General features: G+C 40.1%; 1 protein-coding gene across 1 annotated transcript; it reads right to left on the bottom strand.

Annotated features, from left to right (window-relative positions):
• Positions 1–4520: 4520 nt before the first annotated feature.
• Positions 4521–11742, bottom strand: LOC131191653 (aquaporin-5-like). Its single transcript, XM_058170016.1, has 5 exons — positions 11362–11742; positions 9741–9905; positions 8304–8387; positions 6613–6787; positions 4521–4570 (listed from the first exon to the last, which is right to left on the bottom strand). The coding sequence occupies exons 1-5, from the start codon at positions 11740–11742 to the stop codon at positions 4521–4523; spliced, it is 855 nt and encodes a 284-aa protein (XP_058025999.1).
• Between the last annotated feature and the right edge of the window lie 11983 nt (positions 11743–23725).

Here is a 23725-nt window from a genome sequence, read left to right as displayed (position 1 = left end):
GTAAAGTGAAGTAAGTGAAAAGGAGCAAGCTGTGTAACTAAGAAGCTAGGAAACACTATTTGTGGATTGTAACGAATTGAGCTCTCCTATACTTAAAGGAAAAATGGTGTTTACTTGCTGAGAAAGTGAAAGTGAATGGAAACTTTATCTTATTGTGCTGGACTGTGGACTGTTGGATTATATTAGTTTGTTTAAGTATTTCATAAGGGGATTCTCAGCAAGAACTTTGCCATGAAGGTTCTTTCAGAAGAATGGATTTGTGGCTTTATACAGGATTATACAGAAAGAATGTATTTAATTATTCAAAAATACGAATTGATAAAAAATGGGGACATTTTGGATGAGAGCTTGGAGGAAATTAACCAGTGTAATCAGTACTTGGAAAATGGAAGGGAGGTGCAAGCAAAAATGGATAAAAATGAAGATATGATCGTGAATAAACAAGATGATGTAAAGAGGTTCTTTTTAAAAAGTTTAGATGAAGTGCCTGAATCTGTGTTACAAGAGGATGCCTCCCGAACCGGAAAAATTCACAGGGTTAATGCTTTCCAAGAGTTCTCTTTCCGGACTGATGGAATATATGGCAGTAACTTGTGGATTGTTGGACATAAGGAACTATTAGAAAATATTGTGATTGACTTTTTAAAAGGAGTAATGAAGGAATGCATCAAAAAAAATGGCAAGAGATAAAAGTATTATCCTTGAAAGAAGCTTTTTTTGAAATATTAACAGATAAAAATATTACCGTTCCTAAAAGACTATATGTGAGAAAGATCTGGAAGAAATGGGTTGATTATATGTTTCACATCTATCATAAAAGACTAAATATTTGGATTTACATTGGATTTTGACGAGAAAGGACTAAAGTTGAATAGATACTGCAATTTTTTGTATTGAAATTATATAATGTGTTGTACTGAATTGCAAATAGAATATTCTCGAAAGATCTTATGTAAGAAAGATTTGGGGGGAAAATTATATGGTTATAGAAGCTATAAGGGAGATATTCTCGGAATTGGATTGGATTTTTAGGCATTAGCTGGTTTTAAATACTTTAGGATTAATCTGTTCTATTGACTTATATATTTTATTACTGTTAATTGTTAATTTTTTTTTTGAAAGATTTTGGTTATGTAAGGAGGAAGTCAGAGCTAGAGAGGGAAAATTGGTATAATAGTTTTGGGGGGAAATTTTTTTTAGCATATGTTTGTTTTATTTTTAACTATACCTTGTGTTTCTTCCGGGAAGTCAGGGGGGCGGAGGGAGGGGGGTTTGTGAAGGGAGGGGGGAGGGGGGCTGGGGGAAAGGGGAAAAAAATTTTTTGTAAAACTTTTTGAATAAAAAAAAAAAGGATGAAAATTGTCCAAAGAGTCAGGTCCAATCGTGACTTCTTGGGGAGGAGAATTGGTACCTCTTTAAAAGATGGCCAAACCACCTGCCCTTCAAGGATGAATCTACTGCCACCAAGACTCAACCACATATTTTTCACTAACCTGGATCTAAAATACAGGTGGTCAAGAACATTGTGTGCTTCACCAGGACTAACAAACTCATCTCAGATAACCTAACCAGACTGGGTCTCCGTCATCTTTCTGGGACCTCAGGACTGAAGTATAACTTGAAGTGAATCCAAGCACCTTTAGCCAACAGAGGTCTAACAAATTCCTTCTCAGTGGAATTACAGGTGAAATTTTGATTCCACTTTTAAAATAAAAGACAGATATCTTTTAATAGGGCTACTGGATAGTACAGGAAGTACAGTAACTGTGGACATCATAAGAGAAATACTGCCGTTACTACTTTTCGGTAGACCTTAATAGTAGCTCTAGGTTGTCCTTGGTTGGGTTTACTTCTCGTGGTCCACCGAGGTATTTCTTCTCCTACTTCATCTCCTTCAGCGTTTTTGTAAGCCGAAGGAAGCCCCAGTGTCCATGAGAGGAGAGAGTCAGCCTAGTGCAATCAAGGCCGCAGCCACCCTTTCATTCCAAGTGATGACTAAGGTCTTAGTTGAACTTTGCAGCAGACCTTCAGGGACATCCCAAGCTTTTTCTGGAACTCTTCCATCTTAAGTGGAAATCAGACACTGGCCTTACTATAACATGGGAATAAGGGTGATCTCCCTCAATTCCAGATGTTGCTGCCGATGCCCAAACAAGGAAAACAGATCAGGTGCATGACCAATGTTATGTGATGAGTTCTCAATAACCTGGATCAGACCTAAGGTTGACGTAGTGGCCATGAAATCCCAAGCTACCTCAACTACACCCCCAGATAAGGCAGATTGAATGACTGTACCTCAAACAATATACCTGAGAAATTCTATTGCCAATCTAGCCATGTCAAGATGCTCAGGTAGGTAGGCTATCATGCAGTGGGGGAGGGGTGGTGGTATAGCAGCAACTATCTTAACAGGTCCCTAGAGCCCAACCCATAAGGGACATGGTGGCTCAGGGCTAGGATGTTGAGCCTGTCTGATCGAAAGGTCGGCAGCTCAGCGGTTCAAATCCTTACTGCTGCCGTGTAATGGGGTGAGCTCCCGTTACTTGTCCCAGCGTCTGCCAACCTAGCAGTTTCGAAAGCATGTAAAAATGCAAGTAGAAAAAATAGGGACCACCTTTGGTGGGAAGGTAACAGCATTCCGTGCGCCTTTGGCGTTAAGTCATGCCGGCCACATGATCACGGAGATGTCTTCGGACAGCGCTGGCTCTTTGGCTTTGAAATGGAGATGAGCACTGCCCCCTAGAGTTGGCAACGACTAGCACGTATGTGCAAGGGGAACCTTTACCTTTACCTTAGAGCCCAACCTAAGAAACAGGGTCTCATAACCAATTATCTGTGAGGCAGTGCCTCTGAACACCAAATGACAATGGCTATTACACCCAAGTTCCTGCCTTATGCTGTCCCCCAAACCAAAACAAGCACATCTCTGAGAGGGGTACTCCCCACCCCACCCCTCCAGATCCCATGAGTCTACCCCATGTCAACCTCCTCATCTATGAATTAACCACAGATGAGAGAGACCTTATTATAAACAAATTTTATTTTGATCAATGCTAATTGCCAAGCAAATTACAGTGCTCTTTAATTCAGGGTGGATTCAATCTTCATATCATCATGCTGACACAAGATTTCAAGTAAAGATAAAACCAGTTGAATATGGAAATTTCTCCTAAAGTGAAATATAATAAGGATGGGAAAAAGAGTTTCCTTAAATCAACTTTCTTTGTGTTGCGATAGATTTGCAGATACAGACATGGATTTTGTAAGAGTTAGCCAATCTTTTCTAGTAAGAGCTGCATTCCTGTTTCAGATTTAAGTTCGGAGAACGTGTAGGATGTCTTGAATACAGACACTGGGTGGTATTTTAGCAATTATTTCTCTCAGACTGAACTGGTACAACGACTGTAAACTTTTCCTGAGCTTGTCAGTTGGAAAGCTTACATCCTGTGTTCAAGACCTGAGTGCCATGTGTCGGGGTGAGCCCCTGTTACTGGCCCCAGCTCCTGCAAACCTGCATTTTGAAAGCATGCAAATGTGAGTAGATAAATAGGTACCCCTTCAGTGGGAAGGTAACAGCATTCTGTGTGCCTCAGCATATAGTCATGCTGGCCACGTGACCATGGAAGTATCTTCAGACAACCCTGGCTCCCTCAGCTAAGAAACAGAGATGAGCACAGTCCCCTACAGTCGGACACAGCTGGACAGGGGAAAACTTTATCTTTACCTGTACATTGGTAACATTAGGAATAATTGGCTACTGAGAGAAAATAAACTGTTGGAATAGATAGGCCTTTGGTCTCTCTGTCTGTCTGTCTGTCTGTCTGTCTGTCTGTCTCTGTCTGTCTCTGTCTCTCTCTCTGTCTCTGTCTGTTTCTGTTTGTGTGTTTGCAATTTTGTTTGGCTTTTTCATTGCTTTTATATTTTTTTGGTTGAATTTGTAAAACCGCAGAAACGGCACATAAATTCTTTAAACGAACAAGAAAACAATTCCTAAACTATTCAAATAAAGATTCACCATAAAGATAAACATTCACCAAACATGAGGATTGTAATAACATTTTATTTGTATTATCAGCCAGTGTTTTCTGTCAAAAAGGCTCTTATATATAAAGCAAGGGAAAAACAATACTCATTTCCACTCATTTATTTTTAATGGATAAAAGATCACTTTCTGGATTATTAACAACAATATTATTTAAGTGAAAGTACATCTAGTACACCATTAACTTTCTATATTACATACCCCACATCTGCTGTCTGATTACTTCCACAATCCAGAGAAGAATTGGAGCCACTGTTTTGAAAGTGGAAATGCTTACAAGGTAATGGGACTCAGAGAGAGGATATGGTGAATTTGAGATGGACGTGGCCTCCTCCTTCACAGCGTGAACCTATCTTTGCTTCCTCTCCAGTGCAGTGCCAAGTCTTTGACCAGAATATCGTCATGAAGGCTTTTCAGGAATATGAGGTTTGACGGACATCTCTTCTCAGGTAAGTATCACTCCGCAAAGCTTTCTAAGTTACATGTGTGAAGTATAGTTCATGGGGTGGTTCTCCTGACCAGAGGGATCTGAAATTAGCAGAGGGTTAGCTGGTTTTTTTTAAGAGAACTAAACATAGTACAAAAAAGATATTACTGGCCCAAATGCACACGTACACACACGGGACAGTCACATTTTAGAGAGTCCCGAATCTGTACTCTCATGATCTTTCGTGTCCAATCAAGACTGAGAACCGCATAACATAATTTGCCAGTCACCACACTCATTTGCAAAGAGTGGTACAAACAACAAGGGAGTCTTATGAACCCCCTTTTGCGACCTTCTGACAAGCAAAATCAATGGGGAAGCCAGATTTACTCAACAGCTGTGTTACTAACGTAACAACTGCAGTGATTCACTTAACAGCCTGTGTTAACCTGTGGTAAGAAAAGTGGTAAAATGGGGCAAAATTCACTTAAAAATTTCTCAGCAACAGAAATTTTGGGCTGAATTGTAGTTGTAAGTCGAGGACTACCTGTGGAAGGCAGGGCTGATCTGATGTTTTGCTCTCTGAGGTAGACAGTTGCTTCCAATTTGAGAAGCCAACAGGACAATTTAAAGGGTCCCAGGAAGCACAATTATGGACACACTACTGTTTTTCAAAAGTACCTGAGAGGAATGTCTATCTGACAAGGTAGGAACCAAGTCAGACATAACTGTAAACATTGAACAGATGTCTTTGACTCTCAAGGCAGGGAAAAGTATGTCCCAAAGTCCATAGAGTCAAAAAGATGAGAGGAAAAGGGCTAGGTTTTAAACCCTGGCATAAATATAAGACTTGACTTCTATATACTGCCTACATGTTGGTTTGTTCCATTGGGGCAGCTAGTGTCCACCTAAATGGGCAGCCATGAACTCATTGGGCTGGTTAGCCTATGCTCTTCTGAGAGCAGCTGTGAAGTCCCCCCTCCCCCCCCCAGTATTTGATCTGCAGTCAATGAGGGCAGTGATTTCTAGAAGCAGCTGGCAAATTTTAGATAAGGAAGGTAGATAGATGAAGACCTTATTGATCAGATATATTAAGAAGTAGAACTTATCCATGGATGGGGGGAAATCATTGACCCTGAACAAAACAGAATAACAGAGTTGGAAGGGACCTTGAAGGCCTTCTAGTCCAGCCCCCTGCCTAGGCAGGAAACCCTACACCACTTCAGACAAGTGATTATCTAATATCTTCTTTAAAACTTCCAGTGTTGAAACATTCACAGCTTCTGGAGGCAAGTTGTTCCACTGATTAATTGTTCTAACTTTCAGGAAATTTCTCCTTAGTTGTAGTTGCTTCTCTCCTTGATTAGTTTCCACCCATTGCTTCTTGTCCTGCCCTCAGGTACTTTGGAGAATAGCTTGACTACCTCTTCTTTGTGGCAGCCCCTGAGATATTGGAACACTGCTATCATGTCACCCCGGTCCTTCTTTTCATTAAACTAGACATACCCAGTTCCTGCAACCGTTCTTCATATGTTTTAGCCTCTAGTCCCCAAATCATCTTCGTTGCTCTTCTCTGCACTCTTTCTAGAGTCTCCACATCTTTTTTACATCGTGGCAACCAAAACTGGATGCAGTATTCCAAGTGTGGCCTTACCAAGGCATTATAAAGTGGTATTAGCACTTCACGTGATCTTGATTCTATCTCTCTATGCAGCCTATAATATATCTTGGCTGGTAGACCAAGGAAACCAAAAAGTCTAACCCTCCTGATGCAGTAGGTATAAACCATTTTAACTGGAAGCAATGCCAATGTTCATACATACACACATAAGCATCAACTCTGGTCTCTATCTGTTTAAAATAGAGAACATTTATGAGCATTTGGCAATCATTGCAGATCCTTTTATTAATCTGGCTTGCAAGCATGGTTTAAACCCTTGGCCTGGAGTTAAATCCCATGTCTGCTTGTGGTGGACTAAGTATGCATGGCATTAGATTAGACTTTAATTAAGGAACACATTAATTTATTCTTTTTCTTGCAATGGTAAGAAGTTGTTTCTCTTGTGTTCTGCATAATAAGAATGGGTGGTGGGCAGTGAAGCCATTCACACAGAATTTGATACAATCACTCATGCACACTTACTGTTCCAGCGTGAATCAGCCCTATTTCCTGGTGGCTGCTGCATATTATCTTCAGGGGCACAGAAACCTTTAAAAATAGCCAGCCTCTGCTCCCTGCTCAGTCTCTGGGGACATAGGACGTAGTTGTAAATTACAGCAGCCAAGACAGCCCCTATGAAAGGTCCCATCCAGAAGATCTGTAGAAAGAAGCAAATGAAAAGCAGCTTTGAAGAATGCAAAAACATTGCTTCGTCAGGCTAGAATCCTTTCTATACCTTGGGTGAGATGTTCCATTGCTAGACAAACCACCAAGAAGCAAATCTGAGCCAAATATTTTGACACCTGAGAAGAACCAGTAATTTCTACCAAGGTGCCATGGTTCCATCTCCTCTCCACGCGCTTCACGGAAAAGTATGTTCCGAAGACAACTGCTGCAGTTCTCCCTCTGATTTTCTGTTATAGAACAGATTTCATGCTTAGCTAATACTTGGCTGTTTACTAAGCAGAATATATTTATGAAGTCCTTGGTGCTCTCTGAGCTTGGATGGTTTTTTGCTTTTTTTTTGGGGGGGGGGGCGATGTTTCATTATCAAGCTAGGTAACGTCATCAGTATTAGTAGGGAATGGGGTCTGCCCTCTCCATGTTGGTAGGAGTGGTCTTAGTGGTTCCTTGATAATATATTTGCTTCTCTGAATCAACCATTTAAAACAAGGGTCTCCAACCTTGGTCCCTTTAAGACTTGTGGACTTCAACTCCCAGAGTCCCTCAGCCAGCAAAGTGGTTTTCCTTCCTCAGACTGAGAGAGAGGGAGACTAGCCTTTAACTATCTTTGTACCCAAGGTAGAATTTGAACTCAGGGTTTCTAGCTTGATAGTTTAATCACTACACTGAATTGGCTCTCAGCATATGATTAGGGGTGTTATTCTTGGACAAAGGGAAACTGGACACTACAATAGCTCATAAGGGCCATTGCGGATCAGCATTATTTGTTTGAAGGCCTGTCTAAAAATGAAGAACTGTAAGAAGACAAAGCAGAATGAAAGTGCCTGTCTTCAGGGAGCACTGGGCTGACTGAATACTGTATACACGCGGGCGACTTGAACAGTTTCCTCCACCATAGTGGGTGCATTGAATATCTGCTGAAATAACAACTATTGCTAAGTATTAGCGTGTGAATACTATACGTCCTGGTGCCTTGTCGTCCTCTGCACCAGTTACGTATTTGCTTATTTTTGATGAAAGCTCCCCATTCCTATGACTCAATTTCAGAGCAAAATCAAGAGTATTCAGAATGAGTCTTTCTCACAAATCGATTAGGTCCCTTATAAGCCTTTGGTGCTAGTCAGTGATGAAAATCTGCTTTTTAAGCGATGAAATTCTCTTGGTTCAGGCCCAGAGGGCTTGAAATAGAACTGTGGTAGCCTTAGATTGGCAAATGGTTATTAAACTTGTATGCTGCTGAACTCTCAAACAATTCGGGGCCCGCTAAGGCCCTGCTTTGTCTTCATTACAGATTAGGATCTTAAACCTTGCCACTGTTTTCAAAATCTTCAAATGTGAATCAGGGTTAAGACTCTTGTCAAATAGAGTATCTAATGGATGGAGCTGGAAGAAGGTTTATCAGTGAAGGAAGTTTGGTGTGAAGGAGGTTTATGTAATCTGGGCTAACAATTGAAGATCTGGGCTGACAGAGTGCGCAAGGAGAATCTTACCCAGTGAAAAGGACCGAATTTTCCCAGTATGACAGCAGGGGCAAAGGATCTTGCCGGATTTATGGAGCAGCCAGTATAATAAATCTGTTAAAGGAAGAAAAGGCATTTGTTTAGATTGATGGTAGTCTCCTGTCAGGAAACTAAAGTAATGTTTCCCAATGCCTGGACTTCAACTCCCAGAATTCCTCAGTTTGCTTAACCATTGCTAAGAATTCTGGAAGCTGAAGTCCACATATCTCAAAGTTGTTCAGCTTGAAAAACATTTGACTTCAAATATTCTATTCATGGGGGCCTTTTCTCTTACTTTATCCCCCGTCCTGCATAATTTATTATTGTCACCTTTTGTGGAGATTCTTTGCCTCATTTAGATAAACATCACTGTCAGGATATTTCCCATTTCTTATTGCCCATTGCAACAACATTTGTATATACGTTATCTACAGACACTTCCTTCAGTTTGCCCCTGTAGATATAAATTTGGGATGATCTTGGTATTTGGCATCCGGCACTACTTCCTTTCAGTGCAGCAGTGGAAGCTGTGTTGATCCCTATCAAAAACATGCAAGGCTGCCACATATGCACCTGTATAGGGAATAGCTCTCTGTATGAAGGGATCTCATATAAGGGAGCAGAGGATTACCGTGTATGCCAATTCCAGTTTAAAGGCAATACATTATGAGGTTGAAGTTATTTACTTGTAGGAGCATCTAGAGAGCAGACTAGGCAGGTCCATGAGGCGTCTGGTCATAATTACCCACATTATGTGAGTGGTTTTGAAATTCTGTTGAAAATGTCAAAAGTATTTCTAAATTTGCAAGCATGCATATAAATTAGATCCTGACCTCACTTGGCCTGCTTGTTAATGCTTTCCTTAATATTGCATGCATTACAATGTCACACATTTGTAAATATAATACAAAAGATGGGAACAAAACTATCATTCCAGCGTATGTGTTTATTCGGTTAGATACACATTCCAGCTCTTAAGAAATTGGTGGAAATTGAGGGGGAAAGACTGTAGAAAAAATGCTTTTAAAAGGCTCCTCTGATGATCCCAGCTGAGTTGCCTTTTTTCTTTTAAAGGCAAAAAAAATGTTTTTGAAAGAAAAGAAAAGCCTGTATGATCAAGCAACTCAGCTGAGATTGTCAGAGGAGCCTTTTAAAAGCATTTTTTCTACAACCTCTTTGGCCGAAGAAGTTGTAGAAAAAATGCTTTTAAAAGTAAAAAAAAATAAAGTTGGCCACGCCCACCCAGTCACATTACCCCTCCACCATCACCACCAAGCCACACCCACAGAACCGGTAGTAACAAATTTTACATTTCACCCTTGCCTCTTTCCTTCATCTTTCTTTAATAGGGAGATGTCTTCTGCTATGTTTCCCACAAGTGAACCCTTTCGCTTAATAACTTGTAAAGAATAAAATGAAGGTACTCACCCCGATAAGGTGAGCCATAGTGACAGCCAGGCCGATAGACAATGCTGCATAACTGCTGCTCACACACCTGCGCTTATCAGTTACAGAGAAGATGCACATAACCACAGAAAAAGTTAGAATGATTTCAATCACAAAGGCTTCAGTTGCAGATACTTCTTTGGGGACCTGCCAAAGTGTCAGAAAGGAGAGTTAAAGAAATAAAAAAACATAGGCCGAACACAAACAACTTGTTACGATGTCCATGTAAATTTCCCACCAACACAGTCTTGGTTGTTGTCTTCCCAAAGATATGTTACTAGGACAGGGGTTGGCAATAGTGGTGGGTTGCTCCCGGTTCAGTCCGGTTCTATAGAACCAGTAGTAAAACCGGCAGGAGGCTCCACCCACCTGCCACAACGTCATCATGGGTGATTTGCACATGTGCAGAAGTGTGCGTGAGCAAGAAAAGCTAGCGCGTGCACGGTCCCATTGCGAACCGGTAGTAAAGGTAAGTAGAACCCACTCCTGGTCAGCAACCTTAAACACTCGAAGAGCCATTTGGACCTCTTCCCCAAAGAAAAGAAAACACCGGGAGCCACAAAATCCTCCCAGTGCCTGATTATTTTTGAGCGGCCACAAAACTAGCATATGTAGTTGAATTAAACATTCTGTTTTTGTCTCAAACTTTTCTTTTCTTGGATTTATCCATGGTGGGCCTACCGGGAGTCGAAAAGCTCAATAAATCGTGTGCTGGCAGGTGTCGCACGTTGGCGGTTTTGACACATATTTTGAGCAACAGGCAGCCACAGCAGAGGGATGAAAGAGCCACATGCGTCTCCAGAGCCGTAGGTTGCTGACCCCTGTACTAGGAAGTAAACTCCACTGCATCGGAGGAGGACATGTCAATCCTCACCCCCTCTGCTTTGGCTGCAGGTTTTGTTATGTATGTGAAATTCTTCAATAGTTGTTGTAGAAATAGCACGTTTTTTCAGATGAAAGAATTTCCCCAAGTGTGAGTGGCTGGCTGCTGATTCAATCATAGGAGGACCATGGAGGGCTACCCACGAGGGCATCTCAGCAGTGGTAGACTCTCTTCCTTGCCACTGCACGGCCATCTCTTTCTAGAGACTTCCAAAGGTAGTCAGTTCCCTTGCTTTTGAGTCTTCGTTAATTAAACCTCACAATGCCTCTGTTCCCTCCTGTTGTCCCACAAGAAGCTCTCAAAGACAACTTCTAATACAAAACCTGTATGCTGACTTTACATATAAAGGTTCTACATAACAATTATGCATAACAATTTGTTATTACCTTTCTTCATTTTAAAGGAACACGTCTCACAGCCTAAATACACGTCAAACTCTAAATGCTCTCAACAAGACCAGATTGATGCTTCTGTTGCGGAAAGTTGCTTCAGAAAGGAATTTTGGAAAATTGGATCATGCTAGAATCACCCCCCTATTACCCTTTGGTTAATTCCTTAGGAGAGTACCCAGATAACTATATCATAGGGTCTTTTGGCAAGGTCAGAGGGGCTCTTAAAGAATTGCCTGTTTAGCATATGTTCATTCACTGACCCAAAGCAATAATTTGGGAGTCATGCACCACAAGCTTCTTTCAGATTAATTGGCAAAGAAAGACTTACATGATTGGCAAATAGTGTTGAGCGGACCTCTCCGGGTGTTATGGAATAGATGATTCCTGCACCAGCAAGGCCTCCCAGCACCTGTAGGAGCGTATAAAATACAAAGCGGACGATGGAGATCTGGTTCCCCACAAAGTAAGCAAGGGTGACAGCTGGGTTGAGATGTGCGCCGCTGATATGACCAAAGATATGAACCATGGTTGCGATGGTTAGTCCAAAAGCCAAAGAAATCTGGAGAACGCTAGGCTGTTCCAAAGGCCACTTGAAGGAGGCGCCCAAGGCAATGCAGAGAAAGATTGCAGTTCCTACAAATTCACTTACAATAGCCCAGGCAAATTTGGGGCTCAGAATCTCTGCTCGTCTTTCCGCAGTAGTAGCCATGGCTGGTGCAGTAGACACCGAGTGGGTGTTAACATGAAATTTGTAGGCACCACCAGCAAGGAGTAATTTGCTGGGCCATGCTGCATGCATTTATAGAGAGAAAGGGATGGGTTTAACCCAGTGTAGGTGGGGCCAAAGAGAAACCTGTCAGTCATCCTGAGGGTAATTTTGGAATCAGGACTACTGTATTTCAAGGTTAAAATATCCCAAACAATTTCCGTAGCTAATGAGAAAGCCCTAAAGATTGGGGGGAGGAGGGGGGGCATTCTTCTCAAAGCATTAGCCTGTTTATGAAAAGTCTTTTAGAATTATTTCAGAGCATTCATAACATCACAGAATTATAGGACTGGAAGGGACTTTGGCGGTCTTGAAGCAAATAAGACGGTTCATTGTCTTTCTTTTCATTCTCGTTCTCTGAAAAGTGGGAGTTCTCATATTTTATTTTGTAACATGCAAGTAAATGCAACTGTTTGCATTTAGATGGAGCATGTAAAGCTTTGTCTGCTGTAGCAGGGGTCCCCAACACCCAGTCTGTGGACCGACAGTGGTCCGTGGCATGCCGCAAACAAACAAAGACCCTTCTGAAGGATGCAGGACACATGTGAAATCACAGCCCCTCCAGTCCATGGAAAAAACTCTTTCCATGGAACCGGTCCCTGGTATCCAAAAGGTTGGGGGCCTCTGTGCTATAGGACCAAGTTCTTATATGTCTCATATCAATGGGGTGATCTCAGATGGACGTACCACAGGTCCATGGGGATGTCACAGGTCCATGTGACATCCCCAATTCATTTTGGTTTCTTCCTGGCATAGCTCAGGCTGTAGAAGAGAAAGCCACTTGAGTATGAAGCTGAAGACCCTCATGATTAGAGTTGAGGAGAGGGTTCAAAACTTCCTTGTTTACTCGGACCTTCTAAATGAACTCATCATTTTCATAAGTGTAGCTATTTTAGCCCCTTAATTATATGCTTTAAAATGCATCATGTAATTGCGTTGTTTGTTTGTTTACATGGTATATTTCAGTAGTTTTTATTCTCTTTCAGAAAGGTGCGCTAAGCCATTAAGGAAATGAGCAGTACAGGCATATATTAAACAAACAAATACAATATTGTACACAATGGGTAAGTTGTGCTGCACATTCACCAGCAGAAATTTGGGGATGAAAAGAAGAAGGTTTTGTGGACAGGGACTATTGTTTTTTTCATTCAGCATATGCTTCCTCTCTTTTCTGCTGATCTGAAGTTATCTTGCCTTCCACTGCTTTGGGCTTTGTTGCGTTCTAGAGTCACAGATGCCAGTCAGAGTAATACCAAGTATTATGCTAATAGCAATCATATTTCCCTATGTGATGATGTCACAAAACCTATTCAGATTGTGGTCAGTTTTTTTACTGGTTTCTAAGAATGAGCTATGCGTCTTTCATTTTTATAGTCTTCATTATCCAAAGAGGCTGGATACTTCATGTATGGGACAGAAATGTTTGTGAAACCTACTTGTACAAACAACATTTCATAAGGTCCTATTGAAACGTTTTTGTTCACAGACTTGAGGCACTGAATAGATCAAAAGGACCCTTTAGTATATTTGCCACCAAGTTACACATAATGTGAAAAATTCATTTTGTCTTGTGGCCACTTGAAACGGGGAGCCTGAATAACGGAAAGATACATGATGAAACGGAACAATATGGCATTGAACCAATGTCAATTACAATAACAAATATGATAATTTCTGATTTCACAAAAAGTATGAGGATTAAAATGTGTACTGGAGGACTTTTGGCATCTAATTCCTGCAGTTATAGAAAATGTTTAAAGTCCATGTCTTAGAAGTTGTTGTTGTTGTTGTTGTTTTAAGTTAAAACTGGAATTAGAGCCAAAAATTTTCTTGAAGCAGCTTGCAGAGCAAAAGCTAAAATTCCTTCTCAGGTGAAATAATTCTAAGGACGGCCATAGAGGTTTCAGCAAGATTGCTGACCAATTTTCTCAAAAATTCCTTCTTATTGTTATGTTGTTCTTAGATTTTCCCAATAATGAAATTCCGCCATAATTTTTCATTTTGGGTCAAAGATCTTAGAATGTTTCTAAAAGACATTCAAAATATTGATAAGTGTCATGAACATCTTAGAATAACAGAATAAATTAACAGAATATCAGGGTTGGAAGATACAGATACAGTTTAACAGATTTGGAAGGGATCTTGTAGGTCATCTAGTCCAACCCCACCCCCTGCCTAAGCAGACCCTACACCATTTCTGACAGATGGCAGTCCAGTATCCTTTTGATGTGATGAAGCTCTCACAACTTCTGAAGGCAAGCTGTTCCATTGGGTGATTGCTCTCATTGTCAGAAAATTTCTTATTTCCAGGTTGAATCTCTCCTTGTTCAACTTCCACCCATTATTCGTTGTCTTGCCTTCAGGTGCTTTGAAAACAGCTTGACCCCCTCGTCTCTGTGGCAGCCCCTCAAATATACTGGAACACTGCTATCATATCTCCCCTGGCCCTTCTCTTCACTAGACTAGCCATGCCCAGTTCCTGCAACTGTTCGTCATATGTCTTAGCCTCCAGTCCCCTAATCAGCCTGGTTGCTCTTCTCTGCACTCTTTTCTAGAGTCTCCGTATCTTTTTTATAGTGTGGTGACCAAAATTGGATGCAGTATTCTAGGTGTGGTCTTACTAAGGCTTTATAGAGTGGTATTAGATGGTATTGGAAGAATCTTGGAGATCTTCAAATCCAAACCTCTGGTCCTGCTCAAGTAGGAGGATCTAGACCAGGGGTGTCAAACTCATGTCATAATGGTGGTATCATGTGACATATCGGGACTTTCCCCCTCTTCGCTAAACCAGGCTTGGGCATGGCCAGCACGTGACGCAGCTGGTTTGTGGGCCGGGAGTTTGACAGCCCTGATCTAGACCATTTCAGACAAATGATTGTCCACTGTCTTCTTAAAAATTTCCAGTGTTGGAGCACCCACAACTTCTGGAGGCAAGTCGTTCCACTGATTAATTGTTCTAACTTTCAGGAAAACTGTCTCACTAGAATACTGTAGGATGAATGGAGAATTGAATCAAGTGAATCCTCCTTTTTCAGATTTCATTCAGACTAAGACAAATGCCCAAAGGAACGACAGGCATGAAACAGAATTGCATTAGTGTGAATGTTCTTTTAGCATCAGGTGTAGATGAAATTTGATGTGCTGCCCACCAGGACTTACGGGACCGCCTGCTGTTACCTTATGCCTCCCACCGACCCGTACGCTCACACAGAGAAGGTCTTCTTAGGGTGCCGTCCGCCAAGCAATGTCGGCTGGCGGCCCCCAGGGGAAGGGCTTTCTCTGTTGGAGCACCTACCCTCTGGAACGAACTTCCCCCTGGTTTGCGTCAATTACCTGACCTTCGGACCTTTCGCCGTGAATTGAAAACGTACCTGTTTATCCAAGCGGGACTGGCTTAATTTTTTAAATTTTTCAAATTTTAATAATTTTAACTGGGGTATTTTATTTATGGGTCAAATTTGACGGTTTTAATTTTCGGCCATTTATAGAATAGGCTTTTTAACTGTGGTTTTAATTTGTATATTGTACTGTTTTAATCTGGCTGTACACCGCCCTGAGTCCTTCGGGAGAAGGGCGGTATAAAAATCTAAATAATAAATAAATAAATAAAGTGGGTACTAAGAACCATGATTGTGTTAACATTCACTCATTAAATTTTAATTTACTGGCTCTTATGAATCTTTAATAAATTGAATGCATAAAAGAGGATTGGGGGGGGGAATAAAGAGGAACATGAAAATGAATCCTGAAATGGAAACATAAACTATTGCACAACCTACTTTGGAAAGGAAATTTATAGAATGTTCACTAATCCAAATGCAACCCACTCGAAAAGAACATTTTCCTGTCTAAGCTCCACTGAAATGAATTATTCAGCCAGATTGTTCCCAGAAATGATGCTTAAAAAATATTGCTACCTAGGATCAGCTGCTACCTCAGATCTCACTGAGGGTTTAAAATCAAGCCAGAAGAGGTATCCTATCAGCGGTGAAATCCCCCTTGGTTCTATCTGGCTTGCCGAACCTGTAGCGCCGGTGGCAGGAGGCTCCACCCACCTGCCAGGACACTAAGAACATATTTAGAGATTAATAAGATACAGGTGACAAATCCCTAATGTACAAGACTTAAGAACCTCACCTTTGGATTGTTATTGCTTTTTCTGCTGCTGTCCCAGATGCGAAACATTTGCTTCCTAAGCTGCAGTTGATTCTCTCTGTGTTTATTTGATCCTCCCATCCTGGGCAGAAGAGACATTCCAGGATATCCCTTCATTCCTGCCATTTTCCTCCACCAATAGTAGGAATGGCCCTTCCGGGACTTATTACCCATTGCATCATTGTGGCGTTGTCTGGAAAACAATGATGAATATGCAACAGAATATTCTTTAAAGACTTACACATATTGAATCTTTTATGCAGATACCTAGAAAACAGGCTCCCTCCGAAATAGGTCATCTAGGTAGTGTGAGGAAAAAGTAGGGAGGGGAAAACTAATCCCAATTAAATTTGAATTGTCAATATAATTTTGATTGTTGAATCAACTTCCTCCACCAGCTCCCTTGGGTGATTTTGGCTTTGTTTCCCATCTTTTCATTATTTTTCCCCATACGTTAATGAGACAGAATTTATTTTTGTTGGAACTATTGCCATTTGTTATTTCATCAATGGACATCATCAAGTCTAGTTTTCTGTCAATGTGGATTTGTATCTTCTCATCCCATCCTGTTTACACATCACTAGCTCTGTCAACCACTTAGTGAGTTTGCTTAATGAAAGCAATAGCATTTAGATATACCACTTCACAGTGCTTTACAATGCCCTCTCTAAGCGGTTTACAGAGTCAGCTTATTGTCCGCAACAATCCGGGTCCTCATTTTACTAACTTCGGAAGGATTGAAGGCTGAGTCGGTCTGGATCAAACTCCAGACTGTGGGCAGTGAGTTTGCTTGCAGTATTGCAATCTAACCACTGCGCCACCATGGCTCTACTTGTTAATGATCTACCTATTGTTACAATGACTGAGTAAAGCTGATGTGCCTATGAAGCAATGTTCTACTAGATTAGACCATTAGTGGGATTCAATTTTTTTTTACTACCGGTTCTGTGGGTGTGGCTTAATGGGCATGGCGTGGCTTGGTGGGTTTGGCTTGGTGGGCATGGCAGGGGAAGGTTACTGCAAAATCCCCATTTCCTCCCGATCAGCTGGGACTCGGGAAGCAGAGAATAGCTGCGGGCGTGGCCAGTAAGAGGTGATATTTACCGGTTCTCTGAACTACTCAAAATTTCTGCTACTGGTTCTCCAGAACTGGTCAGAACCTGCTGAATACCACCTCTGGTGCATATGGAGAAATATTCTACTAGATTAGAACAAAGGAGGCTCTCAATAATTACTCAAGCAGATCAATGGATACAGTTGGATGCAAAAATTTAGTTCAGATTATATGTTTTGATGAATTCTTAAACCAACAGAAATGGACAAAAACTCTCATGCCTATTATAGATATGTTGACAGGTCCAGAATAAGAAAATTGTAAAATGGCAGGCCGGTTAAGATTCATTGGATGCATTGCTTGGATATGTTGTTTTCCCCACCTTTTTTAAAAAAAGTCCTGGCTGAATCACCTGGGGATTTGTTGAAACATGTATTCTGGCCAAAAGTGCTAAACATGTACTATACATACCAGAGATGGGTTTCGGCAGGTTCTGACCAGTTCTAGAGAACCGGTAGTGGAAATTTTGAGTAGTTTGGAGAACCGGTAGTAAAAATTCTGATTGGCCCGACCCCATCTATTCTTTACCTCCCAATTTCCAGCTGATCGAGAGGAAATGGAGATTTTGCAGTAACCTTCCCCTGGATTGGGGTGGGAATGGAGATTTTACAGTATCCTTTCCCTGCCATGCCCACCAAGCCACACCCACCAAGTCACACCCACATAATCGGTAGTAAAAAAATTTGAAACCCACCACTGATACATACAATGATAGATAGATTGACAGAGAGACAACATGGCATAGGACCAGGTTACTTACGGGACCGCCTACTGCCTCCGATAGCTTCCCATCGACCCGTGTGCTCTCACAGAGAGGGCCTCCTCAGGGTGCCATCAGCCAAACAATGTCGACTGGCGGCCCCCAGGGAAAGAGCCTTCTCTGTGGGGCCACCTACCCTGTGGATTGAATTACCTTTGGGACTACGTCTACTCCCTGACCTCCGGACCTTTAAGCGCGAGCTCAAGACCTTGTTTCACCGAGCAGGGCTGGCCTAAGGGCAATTTTAATGAGTGGTTTTATTGAGGGTTTGGTTTTATAGTTTTACTTGTTATTTTAATATTTTGGCCTATGGAATCAGATTTTTAATTGAAATATTGTGTTTTAAGTTTTGAATATGTGTTTTAACTTGGCTGTAAACCGCCCTGAGTCTTCGGAGAAGGGTGGTATAGAAATGCAAATAATAAATAAATAAATAAACAAACAGACAAATAATTTTATTAAATAAATGAAAAAAGTGTATGTATGCAAAAGAGTACTATTCTACAACAAAGCTTTTTCCTTGTCACTCTGTCCAAAAGCAAAATAAAACTAACTGCAATCAAATACATCAGTAATTTACTTCAGCACATCTTGTATAAACTCGAGAGCAGAAGAAAGGTCTATCCAATTATTTATTTATTTATTTATTTATTTAATTTTGTCATAACAATATACACAAGCATAACACAAAAGATTATATAATATATAAACATATATATGGGGAGAAACAAGGTAGTATAAGCATATATATATATATATATATATATATATATATATGAAGAAACAATAGGACAGGAACGGTAGGCACATTTGTGCTCTTATGCACGCCCCTTAGAGTCCTCTTAGAAATGTGGTGTGGTCAACAGTGGATAGATTTTTAATAAAACTTTTGGGGTTATGAGAAGAGACCACAAAGTCAGGTAATGCATTCCAAGCATAGATAATTCTGTTACAGAAATCGTGTTTTCTGCAATCTAAACTGGTGTGGTTGACATTAAGTTTAAATCTGTTGGTAGCTCTTGTGTTATTGTAGTTGAAACTGAAGTAGTCATTGGCAGGAAGGACATTACAACAGATGATTCTATAAGCTAAACCCAGGTCCTGTCGAAGGCGACGAAGTTCCATGTTTTCTAGACTCAGGATATCAAGTCTGGTGGAATAAGGTGTTTTATTGGTTTCGGAGGAGTGAAGAACTCTTCTCGTAAAATACCTTTGGACCCGCTCAACTGTATTGATATCAGATATATGGTATGGGTTCCAGACAGGCGAGCAATTATGTGTTATACTTGTCATAATTTTACACACATTTTGAAATACAGATTGCAGAAGGTATTACCATCAATAATTCATCAGGCAAATCCTTCTTTATGACAGAATGTCAAATATTCAATAATATTAGATTTTTTGGATGACTATTAGTTTTTTATATTGATGAAAATTATAGAACTGTTTGGCATTACTGGATGTGGGGGAGAAAACTTTGATATGGTGGAAAGTGAGTTTTCGGTACAAGAAATGAACAGAAATAATTTTCCTGTAGAATTTATTTCTTGAATAGATTGTTGTTATTCTAATTTATTCCTCTTGAATAATAATCAATGGAATTACCTCTAGAGTAATCAAGATGCAATATGAACCATGCCCTTTGATATTTAATTTGGTCTTGGAATCTTTGGTATGTTTAAAACAACAAATTCAGAGAATGCATGTGAGCAAAATTGAACATAAATTATTATTACATGCAGATGACATTTGGGTCTTGTTTACAGTAGTGGCCAGAATTGTGGAAACCTTTTGGGGAAAGTGTATTTTTGAGGTTTGATGGCTAATAACACCACTTTTTTGGGGGGAGTTTCAACATAATCCTATTCCACTGCTGGAATGGCCTGGAAATAGCCCAGACCGTCACCCAATTGAAAATCTATGGAGCTGACTAAAGAAACTTGTTAGTCAGAAGCAACCCAGCAATAAAACCCAGTTAATAGAAGCAATCATTCAATCTTGGCTTCACATGATAACAGCTGCAGAACTAAAAGACTTGGTTCACTCCATGGGAAGATGTTGTAAGGCTGTAATTCATGTTAAAGGTTACCCAACTATTAACTGACATGGTGATAATTTTTGTATATCTCGTTTTTTCTTTGTATATCTCATTTTTTCTTCATGTTTCACTCTTCTTCTTTATACTGTAACTGCTATTCTAATAGCAAATTCTTCATAAAAGTTATTGCATTACATTCTTGATTAAATTATCTTTCCATTGATATATAATTTTATGGTACTAATGCCAAAAAAAGTGGTGTTATTAGTTAGTTTTAGAAAATACACTTTTCCCAAAAGGTTTCCACAGTTTTGGCCACTACTGTATAATGTTTGTCGAAGATCTTTATTACATTCATAGAATTCATAGAGTTCACTGCAAAAACATATGGACTACAAATCTTGATCAAGGCAAAACAATAGATGCAATTTACATAGACTTCTGTAAATCTTTTGACTCAGTGGTACATGACAAACTTCTCCTAAAACTAAAATCCTATGGCATCTCCGGACCCCTCCACAATTGGATATCAGCGTTCCTGTCAAACAGACAACAAGTGGTCAAAATAGTCAGTGCCCTATCAAATCCTGTTCCTGTCAATAGTGGTGTTCCCCAAGGCAGTGTTCTTGGAACAACATTCTTCATATTATACATTAATGATCTCTGTGACCATATTAAAAGTAATTGCGTTCTTTTTGCTGATGATGTCAAACTATTTAACACTACCAACAATACAGCTACTCTTCAAAAAGACCTTGACTTAGTGTCAGAATGGTCAAAAACTTGGCAACTCCAAATCTCAACCAGCAAATGCTCTGTCTTACACACTGGAAAAAAGAATCCAAACACTAAATACAAACTCGATGGACATTACCTTACAGATGACCCCCACCCTGTCAAAGACCTTGGAGTTTTCATATCCAATGATCTAAGTGCCAAAGCCCACTGCAACTACATTGCAAAAAAGGCTTTAAGAGTTGTAAACCTAATCTTACGTAGTTTCTTCTCCAAAAACACTACACTACTTACCAGAGCTCATAAAACATTTGCTAGAACAATTCTTGAATACAGCTCGCCTGTCTGGAACCCATACCACATTTCAGACATCAATACAATTGAACGTGTCCAGAAATATTTTACAAGAAGAGTTCTCCTCTCCTCTGAATACAACAAAATACCTTATGCCACCAGACTTGAAATCTTGGGTTTAGAAAACTTAGAACTCCACCGCCTTCGACAGGACCTGTGTTTAACTCATAGAATCGTCTATTGCAAAGTTAATGTTAACCGCTTCAATCTTGATTGCAGAAAATACGACTTCTGCAACAGAGTTATTAATGTTTGGAACACACTACCTGACTCTGGGGTCTCTTCTCAAAATCCCCAAAGCTTTAACCAAAAACTGTCTACTATTGACCTCACCCCATTCCTAAGAGGTCCATAAGGGGCGTGCATAAGAGCACAAACGTGCCTACTGTTCCTGTCCTATTGTTTTATTTCATTATATCCAATCAATATAGTTATTACATACTTATGCTTATATATATATATATTCTTATATATTATATAGTTACTTTCATGCTTATGCTTATATATACTGTTGTGACAAAATAAATAAATAAATAAATAAATAAATCGTGCAGCAACATGGTAAAACCTCTGGATAAACAATCAACTGCAATATGCACAATATTATAACAATTGGTAAAAATGTCCCTCTAGGAATTTGTAATGCAGGCAGATAAATAGGATTTATTTACTCAGATTCTGTGAAATACCTGTGGTTATAGATAATCCACAACTTACTACCACAACCGAGTCCAAAAGTTATGTTGCTAAATAAGAAAGTTTTATGACCTTTTTTTGCCAAAGTTGTTAAGTGAATCACTGCAATTGTTAAGTGAATCATGCGGCAGTTAAGCAAACTTGGTTTCCCTCATTTATTTTGCTTGTTGGAAGCCAGCTGGTTACAAATGATGATCACATGATTCAGGGACAGTACAACTGTCCCAGGTACATGCCAGTTGCCAAGTGCCAAGATTTCGATCATAAGGCTATGGGGATGTTGCAAACAGTCCTAAGTATGAAAATCAGTCATAAGTCACTTTTTTCAGTGCCGTTGTAACATCAAACAGTCACTAAACAAATGTTTGCAAGTCAAGGGCTACAATACTTGCAGTTACTATTAGGAAAATAATCTATATATCTTAAATGAATATTTAGAATTGTATTATCTAGGGATTTACTAAGCAACCCCCAAATGTCCAACAAAGTATGTGTCAGGGTTCCAAGGAACACCCCCAATGAAATAAAGCTCTGAGGCTTGAGGTTCCTCAAAGTTCCAATTTATTAGAGATGTTATGTTGGCACAGCTGGGAAAACTCGAATCTGAAAGCTTCCAGGTTTTCCACACCCAGTTGACAGTTCACAGCCCTGCCCCACACCCACAAGTTCATCACATTGTCCAATCAATTCTTCACACTCAATTGGATACAATCTTCAGGCAGTCTCCATCAGACGCAGGATGTCCTTGAATGCGGAATGTTGTTATGACTAATTTTCTACCGCTCCAACAACAACCCTCTCCCAACTTCCCGAGCTAAAAATATGTGGCAGTTAAGATGCAAAATAGAAAATTGTCTTCCAAAACTGACTATGTTTATATGGATCTGGAAGGAGAGGGGGAAAACGTCTCAAATTCAGGCTAAGGCCTCCTGATATTTTTCCTGAGAGTTCATATCTTGAAGATCAGCATGATGAACCTTCATAACTAAACTTCTCAGCTTAGTGGCAAATGAATCCATGTTTCAGGCAGTCTTGTTCAAGGCATCCCTTTTAACTGTTTTGCCCTGGGCTATCTGCAGTATGTGAGGCTTAAGAAAACCATTGATTTATAGAAGGCTCACAAAACAACTTAGCAAAGGGTTAGACAGCAGTAACTCCAGCAAGATTTCCCACCATGGAAAGGGTACAAAAATGGGCTCTACCATGCAGGTATATGTTTGGGGAAGGAGGTCACGGAAGTGAAATGATGAAATCTGCTCTGTACCATCCATGTTGCAATCTCCCTCCCTTTTGTAAGTATGCCATGATGTCACATATGCATATGAAAGGGACAGAGCTTGAGGCACAATGAGTGATGCTGCTTTAATTATTTTATTTAAATTATTTTGATAAAAGCATCAGATCCTGTGCCCTAATAATTTGTACAAACATGCATAAGAAGATTTTTTTATTTTGCTACTGTAAATAACTAGAGAAACGCTTGTTGTACTGTGTCACACAGTAGTGTTTTTTCTTTCATTTTAATAATATAGAATAGAATAGAATAGAATAGAATAGAATAGAATAGAATAGAATAGAATAGAACAGAATTCTTTATTGGCTAAGTGTGACTGGACGCACAAGGAATTAGTCTTGGTGCATATACTCTCAGTGTACATAAAAGAAAAGATACATTCATCAAGAATCATACGGTACAACATTTAATGATAGTCATAGGAAACAAATAAGCAATCAAATCATATTAGGAAACAGTCAATATAAATCGTAAGGATACCAGCAACAAGGTTACAGTCATAAGTGGGAGGAGATGGGTGATAGGAACGATGAGAAGATTAATAGTAATGCAGACTTAGTGAATAGTTTGATAGTGTTGAGGGAATTATTTGTTTAGCAGAGTAAGGGCATTTGGGGAAAAAATGTCCTTGTGTCTAGTTGTTCTGGTGTGCAGTGCTCTGTAGCGTCGTTTTGAGGGTAGAAGTTGAAACAGTTTATGTCCTGGATGTGAGGGATCTGTAAATATTTTCACAGCCCTCTTTTTCACTCATGCAGTATACAGGTCCTCAGTGGAAGG

The sequence above is a fragment of the Ahaetulla prasina genome, chromosome 2, assembly GCF_028640845.1.
Source record: "Ahaetulla prasina isolate Xishuangbanna chromosome 2, ASM2864084v1, whole genome shotgun sequence".
Taxonomy (NCBI): domain Eukaryota; kingdom Metazoa; phylum Chordata; class Lepidosauria; order Squamata; family Colubridae; genus Ahaetulla; species Ahaetulla prasina.
This window is presented reverse-complemented; position numbering and strand designations above follow the sequence as displayed.

What these genes read in the sequence shown, in the direction of transcription:
- LOC131191653 (XM_058170016.1), bottom strand. Translation starts at nt 11,742, where the DNA reads ATGGCTACTACTGCGGAAAGACGAGCAGAGATTCTGAGCCCCAAATTT. An exon ending in CAACACTATTTGCCAATCAT is followed by an intron (nt 9,906 to 11,361) that starts GTAAGTCTTTCT and finishes ACACTTTGGCAG; the next exon opens with GTCCCCAAAGAAGTATCTGC. An exon ending in GGCTGATTCACGCTGGAACA is followed by an intron (nt 4,571 to 6,612) that starts GTAAGTGTGCAT and finishes TGCTAATTTCAG; the next exon opens with ATCCCTCTGGTCAGGAGAAC.